Genomic DNA, 19402 nt, shown 5'->3' with positions numbered 1-19402 from the left:
AAGGATATCAAAAACAATGAAGAAATCATCGCTACCAACTTCCAGCCTCCAACCTCCAACCCAAGCCTAGTTAGCCAACAACGAGGCCCGGGGCTTCCTCCGGATGAACTCCCCAACCTTGGTCGTCACCTCGCGCACACTATCCTCAAACCCCAAATTGCCCCCTACGAGGAGCGTATCATGCGGCGCCCCGTCCTCGTCATGAGCTCGAGGTCGTTCTGCCTCCTCCTCTTCTTCTTCCTCTCCCCTTTGCCATTCATACTACCCCCATCTTCTTCTTCTTCTTCTAACAAGGCGACGACCTCTTGCATCTCCCGCACCCACCGTGCCCCGTCGATCTCGAGCACCTCGGCCGCCCCGAAACTGACAAACAGGCGCACGGGCGTCACGAACGGGCGACCCAGGGGCGAGATGTACGGGTCCGACGCGGGCACGAGGCGCGCGTAGGCCGCCGCGCCCCAGCGGAGGAAGGAGGGCGGCAGGATGTCGGTGCCGTAGTGCGGGTTCGACGTGAGGACGACGTCCGGGCCGAGATTGTTCACGGGCGCGACCCAGGGGGAGATGAGGACGGCGCTGTGCGGCAGCGGGATGCTGTTGTGTAGCTGTGTGGAGTGCTCGGCGAGGTAGCGCAGCAGCCCGATGATCAGGTTTCCGCCCGCGCTGTCGCCCGAGAGCACGATGTCCTTTGCGGGGATCCCCAGCTCGCGCACCAGGTACAGGTAGCTCGTCAGTACGTCCTGGAGGGCGCCGGGAAAGGGCACGGGGTCGGGACGGCAAGCGAGCCGGTATTGCGGGGAGTAGACGCGATCCACGCCGGCGTGCCGGAGCAGCATCGAGGCACCGAAGCCCATTGTGGCGGTCCGGCCGTCGCCGATGACGAAGGCTCCGCCGTGCACGTGCAACATCACCATCGAAGACAATGAGGAAGAGGAGGGGAGAGAAGACGACTTTGACGGTTTGTCCGTGGGCAGGAAGCAAGTGATGCCCACGGGCGCCGGCGCCACGGCGGCGCTCCTCAGCGGTCCGACGTAGTCCGTCTCCGATCCCGGCTGGGCGATGCAGAACCGGTCTTTCTCCTGGCCCGGCTCCAGGCTCAGCGGCGCCGGCGTCTCGGTGACGCAGGCGCCGTGGAGGACGGGTTTGGTGAGCGTCGCCATCAGGCTCTGCTTCAGAGTCCATGTCGGGATCGGCCGCAGGCGCGGGAAGAGGGCGAACTTCAGGGTCCAGTACGGGATGCGCGGCAGGACGGTGGCCAGGTAGCATACGCTGTAAATCGACGACAGGGGCTGTCGCGCGAGCCAGGGCAAGGGCGGTCCCCTCCTTCCGGTGCTGAGGAAATGAAATGCTGCGCCATTGTAGTCGCTGATTGACTTTGCGGTTCGTGGACAGTGAAGTCGTCGCGAGCAGGTTACTTGACCGTTACTCCTCCTGCGGGACGGCACCGAATTGCGAGATTGAAGGTGACGTGAGACATGGCAATCTACCTTCTTCCCGTGTCAATCAGCCGCGGCACAAGGAATACCTTGGCCTGTTCCCTTCGCTGGCGGATTGGCCTGTCTCCTTCGCTGACGGATTGGCCTTATCACTTCCCCAATCGGCCAGCGAATAGCTATGCCGCGGCAGGGGTGGGCGTCATCAGGGAAGCATGCGGGGTAGATGGCCAGCGCAAGCCAGATCTGATCTGGTGGACATCACCTCCAAACTCCCGAGCGATGTGCGCGCTCTGTACAGTATGTAGATGCGGCCGCATTGTGCAGGAAGGGAGGGGCCGCAGCATCCCAATGAACCGATGGAAAACCCACAGAGCGGGTACACGATGCCACATCTCCCGGCATTTGGCTGATCGATCGGGCGATAGAAATATCCCGACAGCCTGATGGAGGACCGTATACATAGTTGTATACAGTTGGGTGTACTCCGTATTGAGCTTCCACTCAGTGGACGATCGCTGGCCGATGATGCTGCTGCTGCCCAACCACACAACAAGGGTACAGTCCCATCGCTGTGCGGGCCAAGGATGCGGGGGTCGCTTGGCGTAGGTGGCTCTTGTCATCAGCCATCATAGACAGTGTGTTAACTGCTGTACATGACCAGACTGCCAGATTTTCTAGCATCACAGATAACTTGAAGCAGCTCATGAAGTGGACCAATGATGCCAATGCCTTCGTCGATGTCGGCGGTGGACATACATGATAGTGTGTTAGGCTCACTGCTATTCCTGAAACAATACTTAATGGATGTGCCCACCAACCGGGCTAGCAAGTCTCCGTACACGTGCAGGCAAAGTATGAACTAATGCACCACATCCGGACCCGGTTAACAGTCTTCAAATTCGGTATGCAGGTTAGCCAATTGGCCAAATGAATTATTTTATTTATTATTATCTTCGTCTACTGTTATATTGGTCACCAAAACCTCTTCAGTGTGATTGATCCCGTCAACGTCTCCCAATTAAAACACTGGTCCGCCAGCCTCGAGCTGATTCGCCTCCCGCTTCAGCAAGTCGGCCCGGAACTTGCGGTACGCGTTCTCGACACGGCCCTTGCGGGCGGGGTCCTTGGAGATGAGGCGCGCCGCGGACCAGCTGCCCAGCAGGAAGCCCAGCTCGCCGCCGAGGATGGTGCCGCCCAGGCCGAAGAAGAAGTAGGTCGCGTAGTCGCCGAAGCGGCTGGGCTGGATGAAGGGTGTGATATCAGGCACGGGTTCTGTATGAGCGTTAGTCGATATATCCATAGCAAAAGGGTTCTAGAGAGGGAAAAGGCCTCACCTTGCCTCCCCCAGCGAACACGACGTGCGTCGGCCGCTCGGCGGCGCGGAAGGCCCTGAACACGTCGGCTCGGGCGCGGCGCAGGCGCACGGCGGCGTAGAGGCCCAGGCCCAAACCCACGAGGGTGCCGAGGGTGGCGGGCACGCTAACGCGCGAGGCGGCCTTGTAGAGGCAGTCGCGGTCCGACTGCTCGAGGTCGTGCTTCATGTGCTCGTCGGCCAGGCGGGCAAACTCGTCGTGGCGGGGGTCCCGGCGGAGGGCCGCGAACGGGGTGCCGTTGATGCTGCTGCTGCTTCTCGACATTATTTGATTGGTTTGGTTTGTTGATGATGTTGATTTGCTCGAGCCTCGGTGATGATTTGGGCGTGTGCGCTTGAGATTGAGTCTGAGACGTGCTGGTGCGTTGTTCGATGCTGAGATTAAGTATCCTGGAACGGACCGCTCGGGTGTCCTAGACAGATGAACCGTTTGAAACGAGGGGGGTGATTCTTCTTGACACAGCAGCTTCGTCAAGGTTTCTCTGTGTGTGATGAAGACAAGATGTGCTGGAAGCATCACTATGACATCATCGGCACCGACCAAAGCTACCTCTCCACCCTGGGTCAATTGCATCAATTGTATGTCGCTCTGAGCTCTCTGACTGACCACACGCAAATGGCTCAAACCCCGAGACATCTAGTTCATTGCGACCGGCAGTCAGTCTGCCGATAGAAGCCAGGAGACCTCTCTTTGATATTCGTATCAACTATGCACCAATTTTTAGGGGTTTAGGTTGGTAGAGTAGAGCGTGCGACCGGTCATTGTCGTGGTCGGCAGGTCGGTGCCAGCTTGCCAGCTTGCCAGCTTGCCAGCTTGCCAGCTTACCAGCGTCCCGCAACCGCTGAAACGCAAATGCTGAGAGCTGTGACAGGCGCTTGGCGACCATTCAGCTTTGTGGTGAAGCCACAACTCTCAAGCCATAACGAACATGGCGAATCAATTGCCCAGGACTTGACAGATCCTATGGACAGCGGCGAACTCTTTTTGTATCATTTCTCTTGATTTGGTTTTGTCTTTCATCTCAAGTTTCTCTTGGGATCCCTACCAGCAACAGTCCGACCAGGGTTGGGTTGGAAGTGAGAAAGATTAGATGGCAGATGTCAAGCCTCGTCCCAGATCCAAGACGAGCAGAGAACACACACCCTAAAGTAGACGTACATAGACTCCCAATCAGAAAGGGTATATGTTATGAAGATAATTACTTAGTTATTCAACTCAAAATGCTATAGGCTATTTATACAACACTCGCCTCTGTTCTTCTTCTTCGTCGTCTCATCCGTCCTGGTGCCTGGACGGCTTCTTGAGCATCTGGGCCCGCGAGTTCTTCCGCGACATCTCGCGCGACACCTTGCGCGACACGGGCTGCGCCGAGATCTCCAGCTCGACCTTGCCCACCGAGCTCAACGGGTCGACCTGGGCCGCCACGTACTCGTCCCTGTAGTGCATGTTGCTATTCCCGCTGCCTCCTCCGTAATACGGCCCGCCCCCGCCGCTCCGGCTCCGGTTGAGGCTGGACTCGCTGGTAGCACGACTGTGCGGCCCCCCACCACCGCCACCGCCGCCGGTGCTGGTGTTGCTGCGCGTGCGGTGGCTCTGCTGCAGCTCGACGCCGTCGCCGTACTTGCCGTCGCCGCCCAGCCCGTCGAGGTCCTCGTCGACCGTCTCGAACCGGTGGATCCGCTCGACTTTGATCTCGCGCGTCACGAACACCTTGTCGAGCCGCGCCGTCAGCACCGGCCAGAAGACCGGGATCGACGCGCAGATGGACGCGAAGTTGACCTCGAGCGTCGCCAGCTCGATGCTGATGGGGCCGTACCACGTCGGGTCGAAGGTTGGGAACGTCGCGGCCCGGTGCTCGACGATGGTCTTGACCCGCCAGATGGAGATGAAGTTGATGCTGGATATCCGTTGTGGTTAGCCAGGGTTCGGTTTCACTCTTATCTATTCCCCTGTAACGACTTAGGGCACGAGGGGGAAAAGAACTTACAGAACACCCATGGCGAACAGCCCGATCAGCCCGATCTTGGACTTGAAGGGCGTGTTCTCGGCGAAGTAGATCGGGATCGGGATGCAGAGCACGATGATGTCGAGCGTCATGTTGATGGCGGCCGACGAGGCGTACGTGGCGTAGAAGGCGGGCGCGACCAGGGACCCGAACGCGTAGCACGTGCCCGGCAGCGTCAGGGTCCAGTACTTCTGAATCGGGAAGCACGGGACGATGGCCATGAAAGAGTAGGCCAGGCCCCAGAGCGCCGTCGTGATCATGACGACTATACAAACGACGCGCATCCGGCCCGTCTTGAAGATGCGCAGGTACTGGAACAGCAGCGACAGCTTGACGAAGGCCGTCGAGCAGCAGTATGTGACGTTGGCGACGTAGAAGAACTGGGGAACGAGTAAAAGAGCACCGGGTTAGCTCATGTGCCTTGCCGACGGTGGAGTGCATGGTTCTCTCTTTTTGGGTACTTACTTTGAGGTACATGATCCTGTCCTGGGCCGATATCAAGATGAAATGTTGTCCCATGCCATATCTCGTTGCTAAATTTCCACATCATGGTCAGTCCACGCACCAAGTAGTAGGTACTTATGCAGCGCCTCAAAGCAACATCTTATCTGAGTTGCACTCACCAATGCATTCACATATAGATCCCACTGTGCCGGAAAGCTATGTATAGTCAAGGTCAGCAACAATAGCTTGATGGCATCCAGTCGTCAGAGACTGTGAAAAAGGGGGCCTACGGACCAGGACCAACACCACAAAGACATCGTCCCATCCTGGCGAGTACATGATGAAGAACCGCGTGTAGATCCGAAAGATGACGCATGCCCACGTTACTGCCTGTCGCGATAGTCAGTCTCTGCATTGCGTTTGGAATGATGCTGTCTTCGTACCAGGAACGACACGGCCAGCGCGATGATGGTTTCCGGGTAGTTCGACACCGGCTGGGTCTCGTGCAAGTTGTCGTAGAAGCCGATCAAGCCGATGATACTCTTCGTGTCGTCCGCCATGGTGGGCCGAGTGTTGTTGTTGTCGTCCCAACTCTCTCTCGCAAAAACAGATCCCAAATGTCTCCCGTTCCGTCCCCTATCGGCGGGCGCGCTCGCTAGGCGGCTGGCGGCGGGCGACGGTGTGTGGCGGTGTGCTCCTTTTTTTTTTTTTTTTTTTTTTTTAACGCACTTTGGTCGTTCACGACACACTCAAAAGCTGGTGGTGGGAGGTTCGTGCTCGTGACTGCTGCTGCTGCACATCGCTCATCGATTGACGACGGACTATTCGTAAATGGTGTCTTCCCTAAAGAGTTTCGAGGCCGCGAAAAAGCAATTGGCTCCCGAGACGATCGGGGCGATTGAACTTTATTTGACTCAAGGATCTCCTGTTGGTGCCACCCCTAATTGGTGATCGATCCCTCCCTTCCTTTCCCACAAGTCTCGAAGGTCACACCAAATTCACTGCGAACGTGCCGCCACGATCTAGGATTATCCTTGCATTGACCCCCATCGGGCAGGGAACCCCCCGACACATTAGAGCCGGGGGTCGGTCGGCCTTGTCGGAGGCATTCTTGCCCAGCATCGCATAGGTTGTTTCAACGTCCCTAGTTGATGGAGAACAGATGAGCGACGGGCTCCTCACCTTGCTGTGCTTTCGGCCAACCGGCGCCGAACCGGCGGCGTCCTTGGGGGTATAAGCGAGGCGAGCACAGGTCAACTCGCTGTCCCGACTCGCTTAGCTGGGCTGGAGTCGCATTCAAAACGGGAACGGCTAAGGGCTTAGTCGGCATGCTAGCAGGCAAACCAGGTCGGACGACAAGGAACTTAACTAGGTAATTGCCTGCACGCTGGGACCCCGTCATCGCAATTATCTTGCTAGCACGCAAGCCAACACAACGAATTATTCCAGAAAGGGTATATTCCTCGCTTCTATGGCTATGGACGTACATACGTCAACGGGTATGTCAGAGAGTGTCAACTTGACTGACACTGTCAAGAGTGTTATTAGATGGAACCCCAACCAAAAGCCTCCCGCACGCTAAGGCACGCCAATCTTAATATTTAACTTTTCGTCCGCCTCGGGCCGCTAAGGTGCGACGAGTGTTGTGTCAGTGACTGATTAGTCAACCGGCCTTGGCTTCAGATGCCGCTTCACTGTCACTTCCGCCGGTTTGAAACAAACGACGAACCGCGAGGGTTAGATGGTTCGTAATACAGCAGCTGATCTCATCCATTATGTACGGCAAGAATGTAACATTGACGATCAATTGTCGTCATCCACTTCTGCGTAACACGCTGCTGTTCGTGCTGCTTACTACTACATAGTGAGTCCTGACTGATGGACGAGGCCGTTCAGCTTTGACCAGGGGCTCCATTGCAACCGTCACCAACCATCAGGAACAGCCACTAGGAAAGTTGTATGTATTTAGAACTCACTGCCAGAGGAAGAGGACTGAGGTTAAAAGAGAGTGGCAAAAGCAAAAAGCCAAGAGACGAGGAACAAGGCATGAGAGAGAGGAAAAGGCGATGGAGAAAAACCGTTGCAGGTATCCATGCGCGTGTCTGCCCCCTTGCAACAATGGCCCCCCCCCCCCCGGTTTGTGTGATTTGTCGGCCGATAATTAGCTGCGACTAGCGAGATCCAAGTCGTGCCAAGTTGGACCCATGTTATTATACATTCTCCACAGTTGCGAATTTCTTTCTCACTTTGCCAGTCTCGATACTCCAGACCTCGTGGGACACACGATATTAACAATGGAGACAAACGCCCACAGAAAGCTTGTCGTGTCGGCCGAACTGCGAATTGTCACTACCAGACCGGAGAACCCCAGTGCAGAGTGGTTCCCTGCGTGCCGGAGTCCGGTTGATCTGGTGTTTTGAAGCCAAAGCTGAGGAGCGAGGAGTTTGCGGCAATCTCGCAGGAAGGAGGAGTCTGTTTCTTTGCTAACATGGGCTAATTAGCAACAATTTCTTTTTAGTGCTGCTCTAGTTCTACAACAGACAGACAGTCCAAGTTCTGCCTTTTGCCCTATTAATCCATTTGAGATATGCATTTCTACTTCCAATCCTACATATGTATGCATCCGTGCTAGTATCGGCCGGGGGTGATGGTGGTAATGGTAAGGGTGCTGACTCCCGACAATGGCCTGAACGCCCCTGGCAGGTGGCAGCCAAGATAGTCCCGTCCGGAGTGGCCTCGGCAAGCCTTTCAAACCATGTGCAATCATGCACGACACCATCCCGGTATACACCTCTCTGTACAGGTGACAGGTGACAGGACGTCAGGACTATAGAACATGCCCATGCTACTCTTTGCATACATATTGTAGTATATATACAGATCAACAGAGATCAAAGCGAGGTGCGCAACTTCCAGCGGCATCTTCCGTAATGAACAATGATGGTATGTCTCCAGGCACGGAATGCAACACCAGCCATCGATACCGATCTCATACGCAGTAATCGCCAGCACCCCTATATCTACGCTTTGCATAGTACATAGAAAGATATAGATGTCAAAGCGGCTCGAGGTCCAACGGAACCTTCCGTAATGAATGATGACGGACAGGCTCCAGCCGAAGTATGCACACCAAAGGTAATTGTCACCCTCTTTTCCTTCAATTCGATAATTACCATCAGGGCAGAAAAGAAAGACCCACGAAGGGCAAGTCACTTAGAAAAGCCACCATACCAACTGCCTTTCGAAATATGCAAAAACGTAACAACATATATGACTCCTGTTGATCGGCAAACGTTTGGTGATAGCCATGGGGTTGCGAGAGAGAAAATAATTAAGCACAATAAGCAGATCTCATACGAATCGCGCACAAGAGACCTATCTAATCGCATCTTATCTATATCCGTAACTCTGGCTCGACATGGGGCCTGAGCTGCGCGCAGGTCTTTTCTTTTCTTTTCCTACCGTTGCAAAACGGCATTCGTCAGTCGTGCGACACAGCTTGACAGCAACCTAACCTGGTCGGACGATGTCACCTACTTACTTATGTGGCCCTGCACGGCGAGTATCGCTATTGCACCCGATGGCACGTACGTGAAACGGCATTGCCAGATATAAATAGATTAGCGATTGCGCAACGGTCTTCCTTATCTGGGTGATGAAGGACGTCGATCGTATGAAGCCATGCTACCTCACCCTTGTCTCGTGACTCGCTAGAGCCGTTGCAATGCAGCAGATTTCAGATTAGGTTCCGAGTTTTGTGACGCACAAAAAGACAAGCCTACGATGTCTTTTGTAACCTTGCTCGCACTTTTCCCGGAAGCCGGTAGGTGGATCTGCGTCATGGCATTGGCCATGTGGGCAAGAGTGGGCACACGCAAATCAAGGCCAATCCCTCTGAGATTGGGTATACCAGAATTCACATATAGGGGGGTATTGCAACAATAACGTGCTCGGGGTCCGCCAGCCTGTCAGCATAACTCGGTCTAAAACTTCCGATCGAGCCAGGCCGACCCTTGACGAGCATGTGGTAAGTGACTGGGGTTGTTCATTTTTCTTCTTTCTGTCATCTTATGAGTTCGGTCCAAAGCAGCCGTATATTGCTCTTGCAGGTGTCCGTGCAATCTTGGCAGCGGCCGCTTGTGAACGATATGTACGGAGTCCCCCAGACTCAACTGCAGGTCTTTGATGGGCGCTCGTCCCATCTGATCAGCTCGGCCTCCACCTAGGCCGCCTGCCTGCATGACTGCCAACTTGGGCCTGAGGGCATACCGTTAGAGAAATGCAAGCCCGCGGGGGATCGTCACCGTGGTGGTGGGGGAGCCGGCCTGTGCCCCGACGAGGTAGTACATCTGGCCGACATCTCCCGAAAGCTTCACTCTTTGCCTAGTGATAACGTCAGTGTTCAGTGCGGCGTCGATGACTGGCGTGAACTCGCTCTCGTTGAGGGAATCTGCGCGTGCTACCGTTAGTCCCATTTCCCACCCGTTGGGACTGACGAACCTCGCCTAATAAGTCGGCAATTTCCGTGCCGTTCCTGATGATGGCGCCGGCCGACCGACTCGACTAGAGACTGAAGGGACAAGGTACTTTGCTGTCCTTTGTCGACGTAGACCTGGATACTGTGAGTAACCGTTCTCCGGCGCCTTTCCTCTCTGGGCAGAAGTATAGTTGTCTTGGTCATCTCCTCCTTAGATGGCATCGAGAGCATACACGGCATCGCGCACTGCCTGGCTGAAAGTGCCGACTGAGTCTTGATGCTCACTCTCCGAGATACACTTACATGAGTTGTGCGTGAGGACTGGTTTCTGGTGCGGGCAAGGACATAAACTTTTCTGTGCCTGTGTACATTTCCAAGAATGAAAGCTAAGACGTGATTACTCTTCGTATGGACAGGTTTGTTTGCGATATTCAACGTCAACAGCGACGCCGCGTAGCGGCTGTCGCTCACCTCCCTAGGGGTATGTGGCGTGTCCGCTACAGTTACTCCGTACGTATGGACAGGAAGTCTGGCACAGGCGCCATACTATATCTACCGCGTTGAGTGTCTCGATACCTTGTTCCCACCTCGACCAACCTTTATCCGGATCATAATGCCATCCATCAACACCCTCATGGTGAGTTTCAGGATTTATTCGCCGGGAATAATGATCCGGGATGCTGTGGGCGAATTGTAGCTCAAAATCTGTAGGTGCTTTATGATTCAACATTGGCTGGATCAAGCTTGAGACGTTTGACCTCTGCATTCTCGAATCATCGTAATAGTCATCCTCGTTTAAACCAACACTCCGTAGCGTTGCGGGTTTGATCCACCGCGGGCTTGAAGAAGTCCGAAAAGGGAGCCTGTGTTTATCGCTCCCATGCCTTGATTTGGTAGTTGTTTCGTTAATTTGGTGTTCCATGCACAACCTAAACCGTAAACCAAGACTGGTAAAGTCGTCCATGGTGAACGTTCCCACTTGATCCAGGGTGGCCTTCAGGAAGCACATTGATATCGGCATCAATGGCTGCTCCGTTTCGTAGAAGCACTTTGATGAGTTTCAACGCCGTCCTTATTTACTTAACCAACCCATTTTTGTCAAGTATAAGAGACTCGACAACCCGATCAGGTGCTTCTTTTGGCACAAGCTTGTTTATTAACCCCGCTCCCCTCCTAGGGGGATAAGAGGATCCTTGTTCCTGGTTCTCTAAAAAGGTCCCGTCTCATAGCCTTTCAACAGCCTCGAGTTCACGTTGGAGCGATATCCAATAAACGCTGCTATCTATATGCCATCCGTGTCTTTTACCGTGGCCTCTGCGCCTTTTTCGCGTCTGGTCAATATTCTGTGGATGGGCCAGAGATATGACAAGTCATTCAAGACAACAGTCCGCGTAGGAAATGAATCCACAATGGCCTTTCGGATCGTTCTTAAAATCATGTTCGTGTTCTCGAATGCGGACCAGAGCACCTCCCCGTGTTTTGTTTCATCACGTCTGAATACGAGCAACCTGATGGTGTCGCCCACGTTTGTTTAACATCCATCGTGCGAATAAAAGGTTATTCACCCGAAGGGCATGGAGGGCGCCGTTAACTAGCGTGGATGGTGTTTTGATAGACTCTCTCCTCAGCCGTATCTGAGCAAAGTCTCGCAACAGGAAGTCTCGCGCGGTTGAGTGCATAAACCTGACTCCATAAGTTTCGATCTGGGAAATACCATGCTCTTCTAGCCTTTCCTCGGACACATTCTTGAACCACCTAGGAGCAATATTCTTGGTTTTATAGAGTTCCAGTAAGCCGAGGCAATGCGACTGAAGGCGACATTTTAGACGCTGCAAATCAGAAAGTGCCTTCTGTTCTTGGACATCAAATCTGGTCAAGAAGAGGGTAACATTTTTTGGAAGAGTCTCGAGTTCGGGAGCAATGGGTGAATATGATGTTGATTCTTGTGTCGAAACGACTTGTACCGCGCAAAGGAGGTGAAACAAGTCAACATGAAAATGACCCCCGAAAAGGTCCTGTGATTGGAGTGTGATGTAGAGCATCCTGGAGGCATCCTGCAACTCGTCACCTGGTATTTGCTGGATCATATGCGAATAAAGACCGTCCTCGCCACCTAACTGCCTGGGTAGGCTGTCAACCAGCTCCCAAAGTTGGCGGGTGTCTTTTCCCCTGTCGTGGTTGTACACGATGCGGTCAGCAACTATTCGTACCCACAGGAGCACTCCCTGGGCCTTTGCACTGACTTCCTCACTCAAACTCAAAGGTGTCTGACTTTGTCAGGTCCCGTGCTTCCTGTCCGAGTCGAGTTCGACAGTACTGGACTATGTCACCCGCTGTATGTTGTTGGACCTGAATCCGTGGCTTGAGGCAGAAGGCCTCTTGTTAAAGATGTTGAGCTCTCAGCCCGTGACATAATGTTGGAGCTCCAACACCTCTAGAATCTTTAGCTCAATTTTAATGTCACTGCGCTACATCAGATACTCTAGCCAACTGAGCCAGGCCGCGCCCCAACTAGGCAAAAAGGACTACATTTCCAAGTCAGCGTCTTGGATGTGTACTAGAGCTTATCACCGACCCCTCAGAGTTAGTGCACCTAGCTTTGCAGACATATACGAGAGTGTTATCGTACTTTGGCTCATGGCCTTGATGGGTTCTAATTTTACTCTCTTAGTTTTGATAGAGCACTCGGGATTGTTGGTGCAAAAGCGGTTGAATTGAGGTAGGAAATCTATGTAACTAAACTCACCATAATTGGTGAGTTTTCCGCTCAAAAGTGGCGCAAGCCACCTAACTAATCCACAGTCTCATACACTTACCTAGATGCTACCTATCGCCGACTCTACGTGCGTGCTTGATTAGCAGAGCACGCAATCAGTCGGCGAATATGCCGAAGAACCCTCTTATATCCAGTGTCCTCCAGACTCGAGAACTTCACCATGTCTATATGATTTGCGTGAATAGCATCCGCCTCGACCAAGAACCCGTCGTACACTGCCGAGACATTGTTTACGACCTATGGACAATGAATCAGCGTGGCCCAATGATGCATATTTGAATTGTGAGCTTACCATTTCCCCATATGTCTTGATTTCCTCCCCGAAAGCAAACCACGAGAAGATCTTTCGTAATGCTGGTAAATTCGTCGCGTTGATTGTCGAGGACGTCGGAATCTCGGCGAAGGACATCAAGGAGTTGATTGTTGGGCTGACGCATAAATACTCCATTTCATCATTGACTGATTTGAGACCGTCGGTCTATTGGCCACTGGCTGGCTGGGCTCAAACTGCCGTAGCGAATCGCTTCCCCAGTTATACCCGTTTCCGGTATCGAGGTGCTAGCATCCGTATACGCTGACGCGGCCCCGAGATTCGCGATGCTCGATGAGGCTCTGAGGTGACGGAAATGCAATGATCTAGATTTTCGGATAGTGACTGTAAAGTGAAGCACTTGGAAAGGGCGGACAGCCGGTCTGGTAAGACCCCATTGGACGACGACAATTGTTTGACCAGATCTTCCGTAGCGGGGTAGTCAGTGTCAGTACGACTTCTCGGCTGCGCAACCTCTAGACGGCATGGATATTATTAGCTCCGTACACGGAGCCTTATGCCGAGACTTGTGAGCTGTACAGCCTGACATCAATGCCCCCGGCTTCTCGCCCAACTCCACGGACACCAACTCGTTCTACAAATGAACCACTCGGGTCTCTCTTGATTCAAGGTCTTTTCGTGTTCTCTTACCGCTGTTGCCCAAGTGCATCTCTAATGCCTGTGCTGTCATCTGAAGATGACTCGACCGGTATCACCAGGGAACACAACTCAACGAGAACCGGCATAATCGCACAGGCCTGGCGACCATCGTAGCACCTCCTTTGGGCCTCCGCTCACGTACCCTCCCCTGTACGCGAGAATAGTGGCACAGCCCCTCAGTAAACCGAAATGGGTGGTCATCGGAGTATTTGCTCCTGAAAGTGGTATCTACTTACGTAGCTGTAGCACAATCTCTCAAAGACCAGAGGAGTAGCCAAGATGTTGACGATGCTCCAGGCCAGGAATGATAATGCCAACAAGGAGGTTAGTGCTTATTCACTCTATGCGTGCATCTCATTCCATGTCCAACCTCTGCAACACAAATTCGTGATCAAGATTTGATACTATCATGGATTCTTCGTCTTCATGGGCGGTTTACCAGTGTCTCTCGATCATCCAAACGAGATACAGCCAAGGGAAAATTGACTCTGGCGAAATTCTCGTGCAGGACTGTCGCGAAACATTGTCACATATAGGGTTAGTGGCTCTGGTTAGCACAGGAAAGTTACAGGCAGCTAATTCTGGCTGGACTTTTACTGAATACTACATCGCGGTTTAACATATTCCCAGACTAATCACCTACCGGCAGTGTCCCTTTCCTAACGTGAATATGCGCAATGCGTCATAAACTATAGCAGAGCTTTATCTATTATATAAATCTATACAATACACAATTAATCGTATTTGATCGTATGCACGTCGTAGTCTTGGGCTAGAGCGTTCAGCAACAAGCCCCCTCAACTACCACTAATCCGACTCGGCGGACGATCTTCCGGCCTCGTCCCCCACGCCGACTCCTCCGCCCCCAGCGTGATCTCCATCGTCCACCCCTCGGTAAACAGCTCATGCGTGATCCAATTCCGGGTCCAGGGCTCACCATTGACCGTGACGCTCTGAATCGACACGTTAGCATAAGCCGGGTCGAACCCGCCCACGACGCGGACCGTGGCCGTCTTGCCCGTGACGCCGTGCGTCACGCGCAGCTCCTCGAAGAAGGGCGCCGAGATCAGGTACACATTCTGGCCCGCGATGGGGAACAGGCCCATAATGCCGAACACGACGAAGGCGCCCATGGAGCCACTGTCATCGTTGCCCGGCAGGCCGTCGTTCGTGTTGCGGAACCGGGAGGGGATGTACGTGTGCAGCCGCTTCGTCGACAGGGCCGGGCGGCCCGCGTAGTGGTACAGGTAGACCGTCGAGAAGACGGGCTCGTTGGAGATGTCGGCGAGGCCCGAGGTGTGGAAGAAGTCCAGGCGGGATATGAACTCTTCGTCGCCGCCCATCAGGGAGATCAACGTCGAGATCTGTTGGGGCACAAGACTGTGACATGTCAGTCACTAGAGTCAATGCGGAGGTTATTCAGTCATCCAGCAACTTACAATTGATACTGCCAGATGCTGGCTTCGAACGTTTCGCTCGGGTTCGTGGTCAGCGAGCAGAAATCTGCTAACGCCGAACAGGCGATAGGATCTTGGTAGCCCCAGGTCCCATTCATGTACTTGGGCTGGAAGAACCCCTTGAAGCCAGTGTCATTTCCCTGGATGGCGGAGGTCTGGTCTTCCTTCCAGATGTTGCGCCAGTTTGTGCTCCGCTGGATGTACTTGTCGTAGACGTCGGCCTTCCCGAGCCCCTGGGCCAACGTGGCAAGGCAGTAGTCATTGTAGGCATACTCGAGCGTCCTCGAGACGCTGCGCGAGTTGGTCCCGAAGCCCAGGGGGTCAAAGTCCAGATAGGGGATATAGTCGAGACTCTTCCAGCTCTGCAAGCCGCCCCGTCCCTGGTAGGACCACTCCAGGGGCTCGACCTCGGCGTCTTGGATAATGGCTTCGAGGGCGAGCTGCCAGTCAATTCCCGTCAGGTTCTTCACATATGCATCCACCAGCACGACGTCTGCGTTCGAGCCACCCTGTGTCCAACCCGGAGCACATGCTCATGTGGCAGTCGGGGAGCCACCCTTCATGCTTGTAGATGTCCAACAAGCTGTTGACCATCTGCGACTGTGCCACGGGGTCCAGTATGGTGAGGAGTGGGTGCTGCACGCGGAAGGCGTCCCAGATGCAGTAGTACGAGTCGAAATAGGGGATACCGCTGTCCCAATGGGGGTTCTCGCCCGTGTAGTTCTGGGGCGATATCATGCCGCGGTAGATGCCGCTCCAGAAGCTGCTCTGCAGGTCCTCGCTTGCACCCCCCGCCTTGATCGAGATGGGGCTCAACTTCTGACGCCATGCATCTTGGGTCTCCGACACGAGGCGGTCGAAGTCCGTCAAAGGCTTAGGTATCTCGGTGGCCGCATGATTACAAGCCTGTTCGGTGCTGATGAAACTGAGCCCCATCCGTGCCGTCAGGGTGTTGTTGGCGAGGTTCTGGAACCGGACCCAGTCCCCTGCCTCCACGAAGAATAAGTTGAACCCGCGGGTCACATACAAGCTTTTCGGTTCCGTGCCGGCGCGGTTGTTGACCCACACGCCGTTGTCGCGAACGTCGCCGCCATGGAAATCGACGCAGAAATGCATCACATAGGAACCGGCGCCGAAGCTGGGAAGAAAGGTGCCGTTGCCCTTGAGCTGACCAGTGAAGGCATCCACACTGACAGAAGCGTTCTGCCGACTCTGCCACAAGTCGGTCAAATCGAGAAGCACGAGCGGGTCGCCTCCTCCTCCCGTCGGGAACTCAAACCGGTACAAGGCCGCATGCTCGCTGCTCGTCATCTGCGCCTTGACCCCCGACACCAGCTCGACGGCAAAGCGCCCCGGCTCCGCGACCACGCTGTCGTTGACGTAGTGGGGAGCGCGGTCGCCGATGCGGAACTGGCAGCTGTTCACACCGTCATCGCCGCTCTGGGGGCAGACTTGGGGGAACAGCGGGAAGTTGCCGAGGCTGGGGTTGCCGCCCGTGCCCAGATCGTGCACGGCGCTGAATCCCGTGACCTTGGAGCCGTCGGTCGCGAAGCCGCCCGTGTTCTGGCCGTCCACGTTGGCGACGGGCTTGGCCAGGGCGTAGGGGCGGGTGGCGCCGGCGAAGACGTTGCCGCCGTTGGTGCTGCCGATCAGGGGGTTGATGAGGCGGAGGATGTCATCGCCATCGTCGGCATGGGCTGCGAGTGCGGTGCTGATGTTTGCTAGCAGCGAAAGCAAAGAAAGGAGGAGGAGGAGGAGGGGCAAGCGGAAGGCCGAGTGCGGGGTTGAATTTGGCATGGCGGACTGTCGCGCCGGTCGAACTCTCGTCAAAGAGACCGCGGTTCAAATAGACGGTCTGAGCTGAAGGAAGATCAGCTCGGGTACTTAAATTAAGTATAAACAATTCCCAACCGGAGGTGATGGTTCTTTTGGATTCACATCGCCAGTGCTGAGTGGTTATTGGGCCTCGGTTGTTGTTTTTGGCTTGTCCCTGACTCTCATTTCCCAAGGCCATTCAATAACCGTTCACACAGATTGCGCTGGCGAATCGCGGCAGAACCGACATTGTTACCTGCCTATCCAAGGAAGGTACAGTCCCGGAATGGGAAGGATTTGCTGGTAACGGTTGATTGTGCCGCCCCTGACGCCGAGTCAATCATTCGTGGGGTAAAGCTGCTGCTGCTGCCATGTTGCATCCACGACCAGCCACAGAACATGCAGGCGGGCGGCTATGCATGGTGGCTGGTGATGAAGTCCCAAGCCAAGTAGACCACTACTGATTTGAGACCATGGGAAAACACAGTATTGTCAACCTCCCGATTTTGCAGCTGCGAACTCTGCTACTGTGGCTAAGGCCAGGCTCAGTCGCAAACCTTCCATCAGAACGGCTGTCAGATAGGGCAGCTGCTCAAGCGTTTCTGAACCGATGTCCGAGAGGGCACCTGGTTTTTGTTATCTTTGCTGTCGTTCTTGTTCTCGTCCTGCGCCGGCCAGTTTCGATCTCAAGCGATGCAGGACTTCTCGGTCCGCAAAGATGATGTGGTACATGACCATGCGCAGGCTGCTGGCAACCATCTCGAACCCTCCCCGGGCGATACTCCCGACCTCCTTAAACACTCGCCTTGGGGAAGAACGGGTACATAATATTCTCATCAGAGGAGCAAGTGTCAGGAATTGGAATCCGCATCTCAATGATAGGCAATACGGGCAGCCCATCAAGTTTTCATGCAAAGTATTCGAACCACTGGAATATCATAACACCTCTCAGTATAACATGAAATACATTTACCAAAGCTTAACTTTCCCGGGATCTTATAGTACAGCTCTACTAGATAGTCCCAGATCAGGCCGGCCAGGAACTGCGCGGGATACGACAGGGGATCGAGTCTATAAATAGCAACGTGTGGGCCACAGCCAAGAGTAATACCACCTTATAATAAGATCCCTAAAAGTTTATTAATTAATAAATACCGTTTCGGACTTTAAACGAAGTACCGATAGGCTATATTTATAGAGGAAAAATATCGAACGTTTATGTAAAATATAAAAGAATAGAGGAGTTACTACCGTAAAATATATCCCGCCACTAAACAGCTATTATACGTTTCAGTACGATAGAGATATTGCGGACGTATGAAATACCTATACAAGGGCTCTCACACAAGGGTACGAATTTAACAAACTTTCAGGGGGGCGGGTGTATTACTTCTCGTCCACCCCAGTGGAGCCCTGCTGATATGCGAGCCCGCTATCCGCATCACAACTGCCGACACCGCAGCCTAACCCCGCCCAGACGCGGCGGGGGCTGCCGCCCGACGCTCCAGACCTCCTTACTTGCTTTCCCCGCCGGCCGTTGAAGGAATCAACAATTACTGGCCAAGCACCCGACCCGCGCCCTAAACTTGGATTCCACAATGGAGAAATGCTGGTTCGTCCTCCGCCAGCGGCACTACCCCGCCCCCGTCTACACCGCGCCCGGCAAGGCCTTTGGCGACGCCGAGGGCCCGATCCGCCTGGGCCACTTCGTCGCGGGGCCGAAGCGGCTGGACCAGGTCCTCAACCCGGACGCCGTCACGCCCTTCCCGCGCGATATGCGCATCTGGGTGACCGAGACGGCGCAGTTCCGGCTCTCGCGCCGCGAGGGCCGCGTGCACGACAATACGGTCGGGGCCGACGCGCCCGTCGCGGCGGCGGCGGGGCTCACTGTCGACGCCGAGGCCGGGGTGGTGTTCAGGAGGCTGATGGGCGAGGAGTGGGAGATCGATCGGCTGGAGACGCAGATCGTGCAGCCGACGTCGGCGTACTTGGAGCAGTGCAGCCGGTCGGAGCACTTGGCTTCCTGGGTGGAGAGGCATAAGCTTCTAGGCACATGGAAGGTTTATAGTGAGTCGCCTCGCCGTTCTTGTATATCAATCAAATCTACCTGCGCCAGTTCCATGGTGACGCTTTGGGGTTTCTAACGACTGACTGGTGCGACGGCAGTGATCAGTGGCATCATCGTTGCCCGCGGCGCCAAGTTTGGACGCAATGACGGGAATGAGGCGGGCGTGCATGTGAGTGGCGAAGTGTGAGTATTGTCCCGTGTGCATCATCAGATCCATTCCAGTTGTACATCGCTTTAGCTGACTGTCGATCAGGGATCTATTCGGGGCAGCCGGGGCCAAGGCCAACATTGAAAACAAGAGAGAAAAGGAGGTCAACATCTCTGGGCAAAGCCTAAACGACTTCGTCTGGGCCGTCCGCCTTACCGAGGTCTCCAAGTCACTTTTCCAGTCCAACATATCGCAGAAGACCGTCACCAAGGGCACCGTGTTCGCGTCAGGGCCCAAGAAACTCGACATGGCCGAGCTTCTGTTTGATGCAGGTCTGGCTGGTGAGAATGTGCATGACTTGGAAGTGCTGCAGGGGGAGGATCCGGAACACCTGATTGCTATCGATGAATATTGATAGTATTCTCTCCTTATGTAA

At 54.4% G+C, this 19402-nt stretch overlaps 5 protein-coding genes across 5 annotated transcripts; 1 reads left to right on the top strand and 4 right to left on the bottom strand.

The window, feature by feature from the left end:
• Positions 1-66: 66 nt before the first annotated feature.
• PG994_005202 (uncharacterized protein) lies at positions 67-1474 on the bottom strand (the record flags this gene model as incomplete). Its single annotated transcript, XM_066856611.1, has 3 exons — positions 67-242; positions 263-1362; positions 1413-1474. 3 exons carry the CDS (start codon positions 1472-1474, stop codon positions 67-69), a joined length of 1338 nt encoding a protein of 445 aa, XP_066718778.1.
• A 977-nt stretch (positions 1475-2451) lies between these two features.
• Positions 2452-3070, bottom strand: PG994_005201 (uncharacterized protein; the record flags this gene model as incomplete). The annotated part of the gene is made up of 2 exons (XM_066856610.1): positions 2452-2745; positions 2768-3070. 2 exons carry the CDS (start codon positions 3068-3070, stop codon positions 2452-2454), a joined length of 597 nt encoding a protein of 198 aa, XP_066718777.1.
• Positions 3071-4078: 1008 nt separating this feature from the next.
• Positions 4079-5815, bottom strand: PG994_005200 (uncharacterized protein; the record flags this gene model as incomplete). Its single annotated transcript, XM_066856609.1, has 6 exons — positions 4079-4703; positions 4794-5191; positions 5277-5344; positions 5435-5471; positions 5550-5645; positions 5699-5815. 6 exons carry the CDS (start codon positions 5813-5815, stop codon positions 4079-4081), a joined length of 1341 nt encoding a protein of 446 aa, XP_066718776.1.
• Positions 5816-14275: 8460 nt separating this feature from the next.
• PG994_005199 (glycoside hydrolase family 92 protein) lies at positions 14276-16732 on the bottom strand (the record flags this gene model as incomplete). Its single annotated transcript, XM_066856608.1, has 3 exons — positions 14276-14858; positions 14918-15362; positions 15418-16732. The coding sequence occupies 3 exons, from the start codon at positions 16730-16732 to the stop codon at positions 14276-14278; spliced, it is 2343 nt and encodes a 780-aa protein (XP_066718775.1).
• Positions 16733-18348: 1616 nt separating this feature from the next.
• PG994_005198 (uncharacterized protein) lies at positions 18349-19381 on the top strand (the record flags this gene model as incomplete). Its single annotated transcript, XM_066856607.1, has 3 exons — positions 18349-18817; positions 18917-19001; positions 19072-19381. 3 exons carry the CDS (start codon positions 18349-18351, stop codon positions 19379-19381), a joined length of 864 nt encoding a protein of 287 aa, XP_066718774.1.
• Between the last annotated feature and the right edge of the window lie 21 nt (positions 19382-19402).

The sequence above is a fragment of the Apiospora phragmitis genome (genome assembly GCF_038363925.1).
Source record: "Apiospora phragmitis strain CBS 135458 chromosome Unknown utg000005l:1.0-4161743.0:1.0-4166827.0, whole genome shotgun sequence".
Classification (NCBI taxonomy): Eukaryota; Fungi; Ascomycota; class Sordariomycetes; order Amphisphaeriales; family Apiosporaceae; genus Apiospora; species Apiospora phragmitis.
The sequence above is the reverse complement of the archived record's forward strand: the minus strand, read 5'-3'. Positions and strand labels throughout refer to the sequence as shown.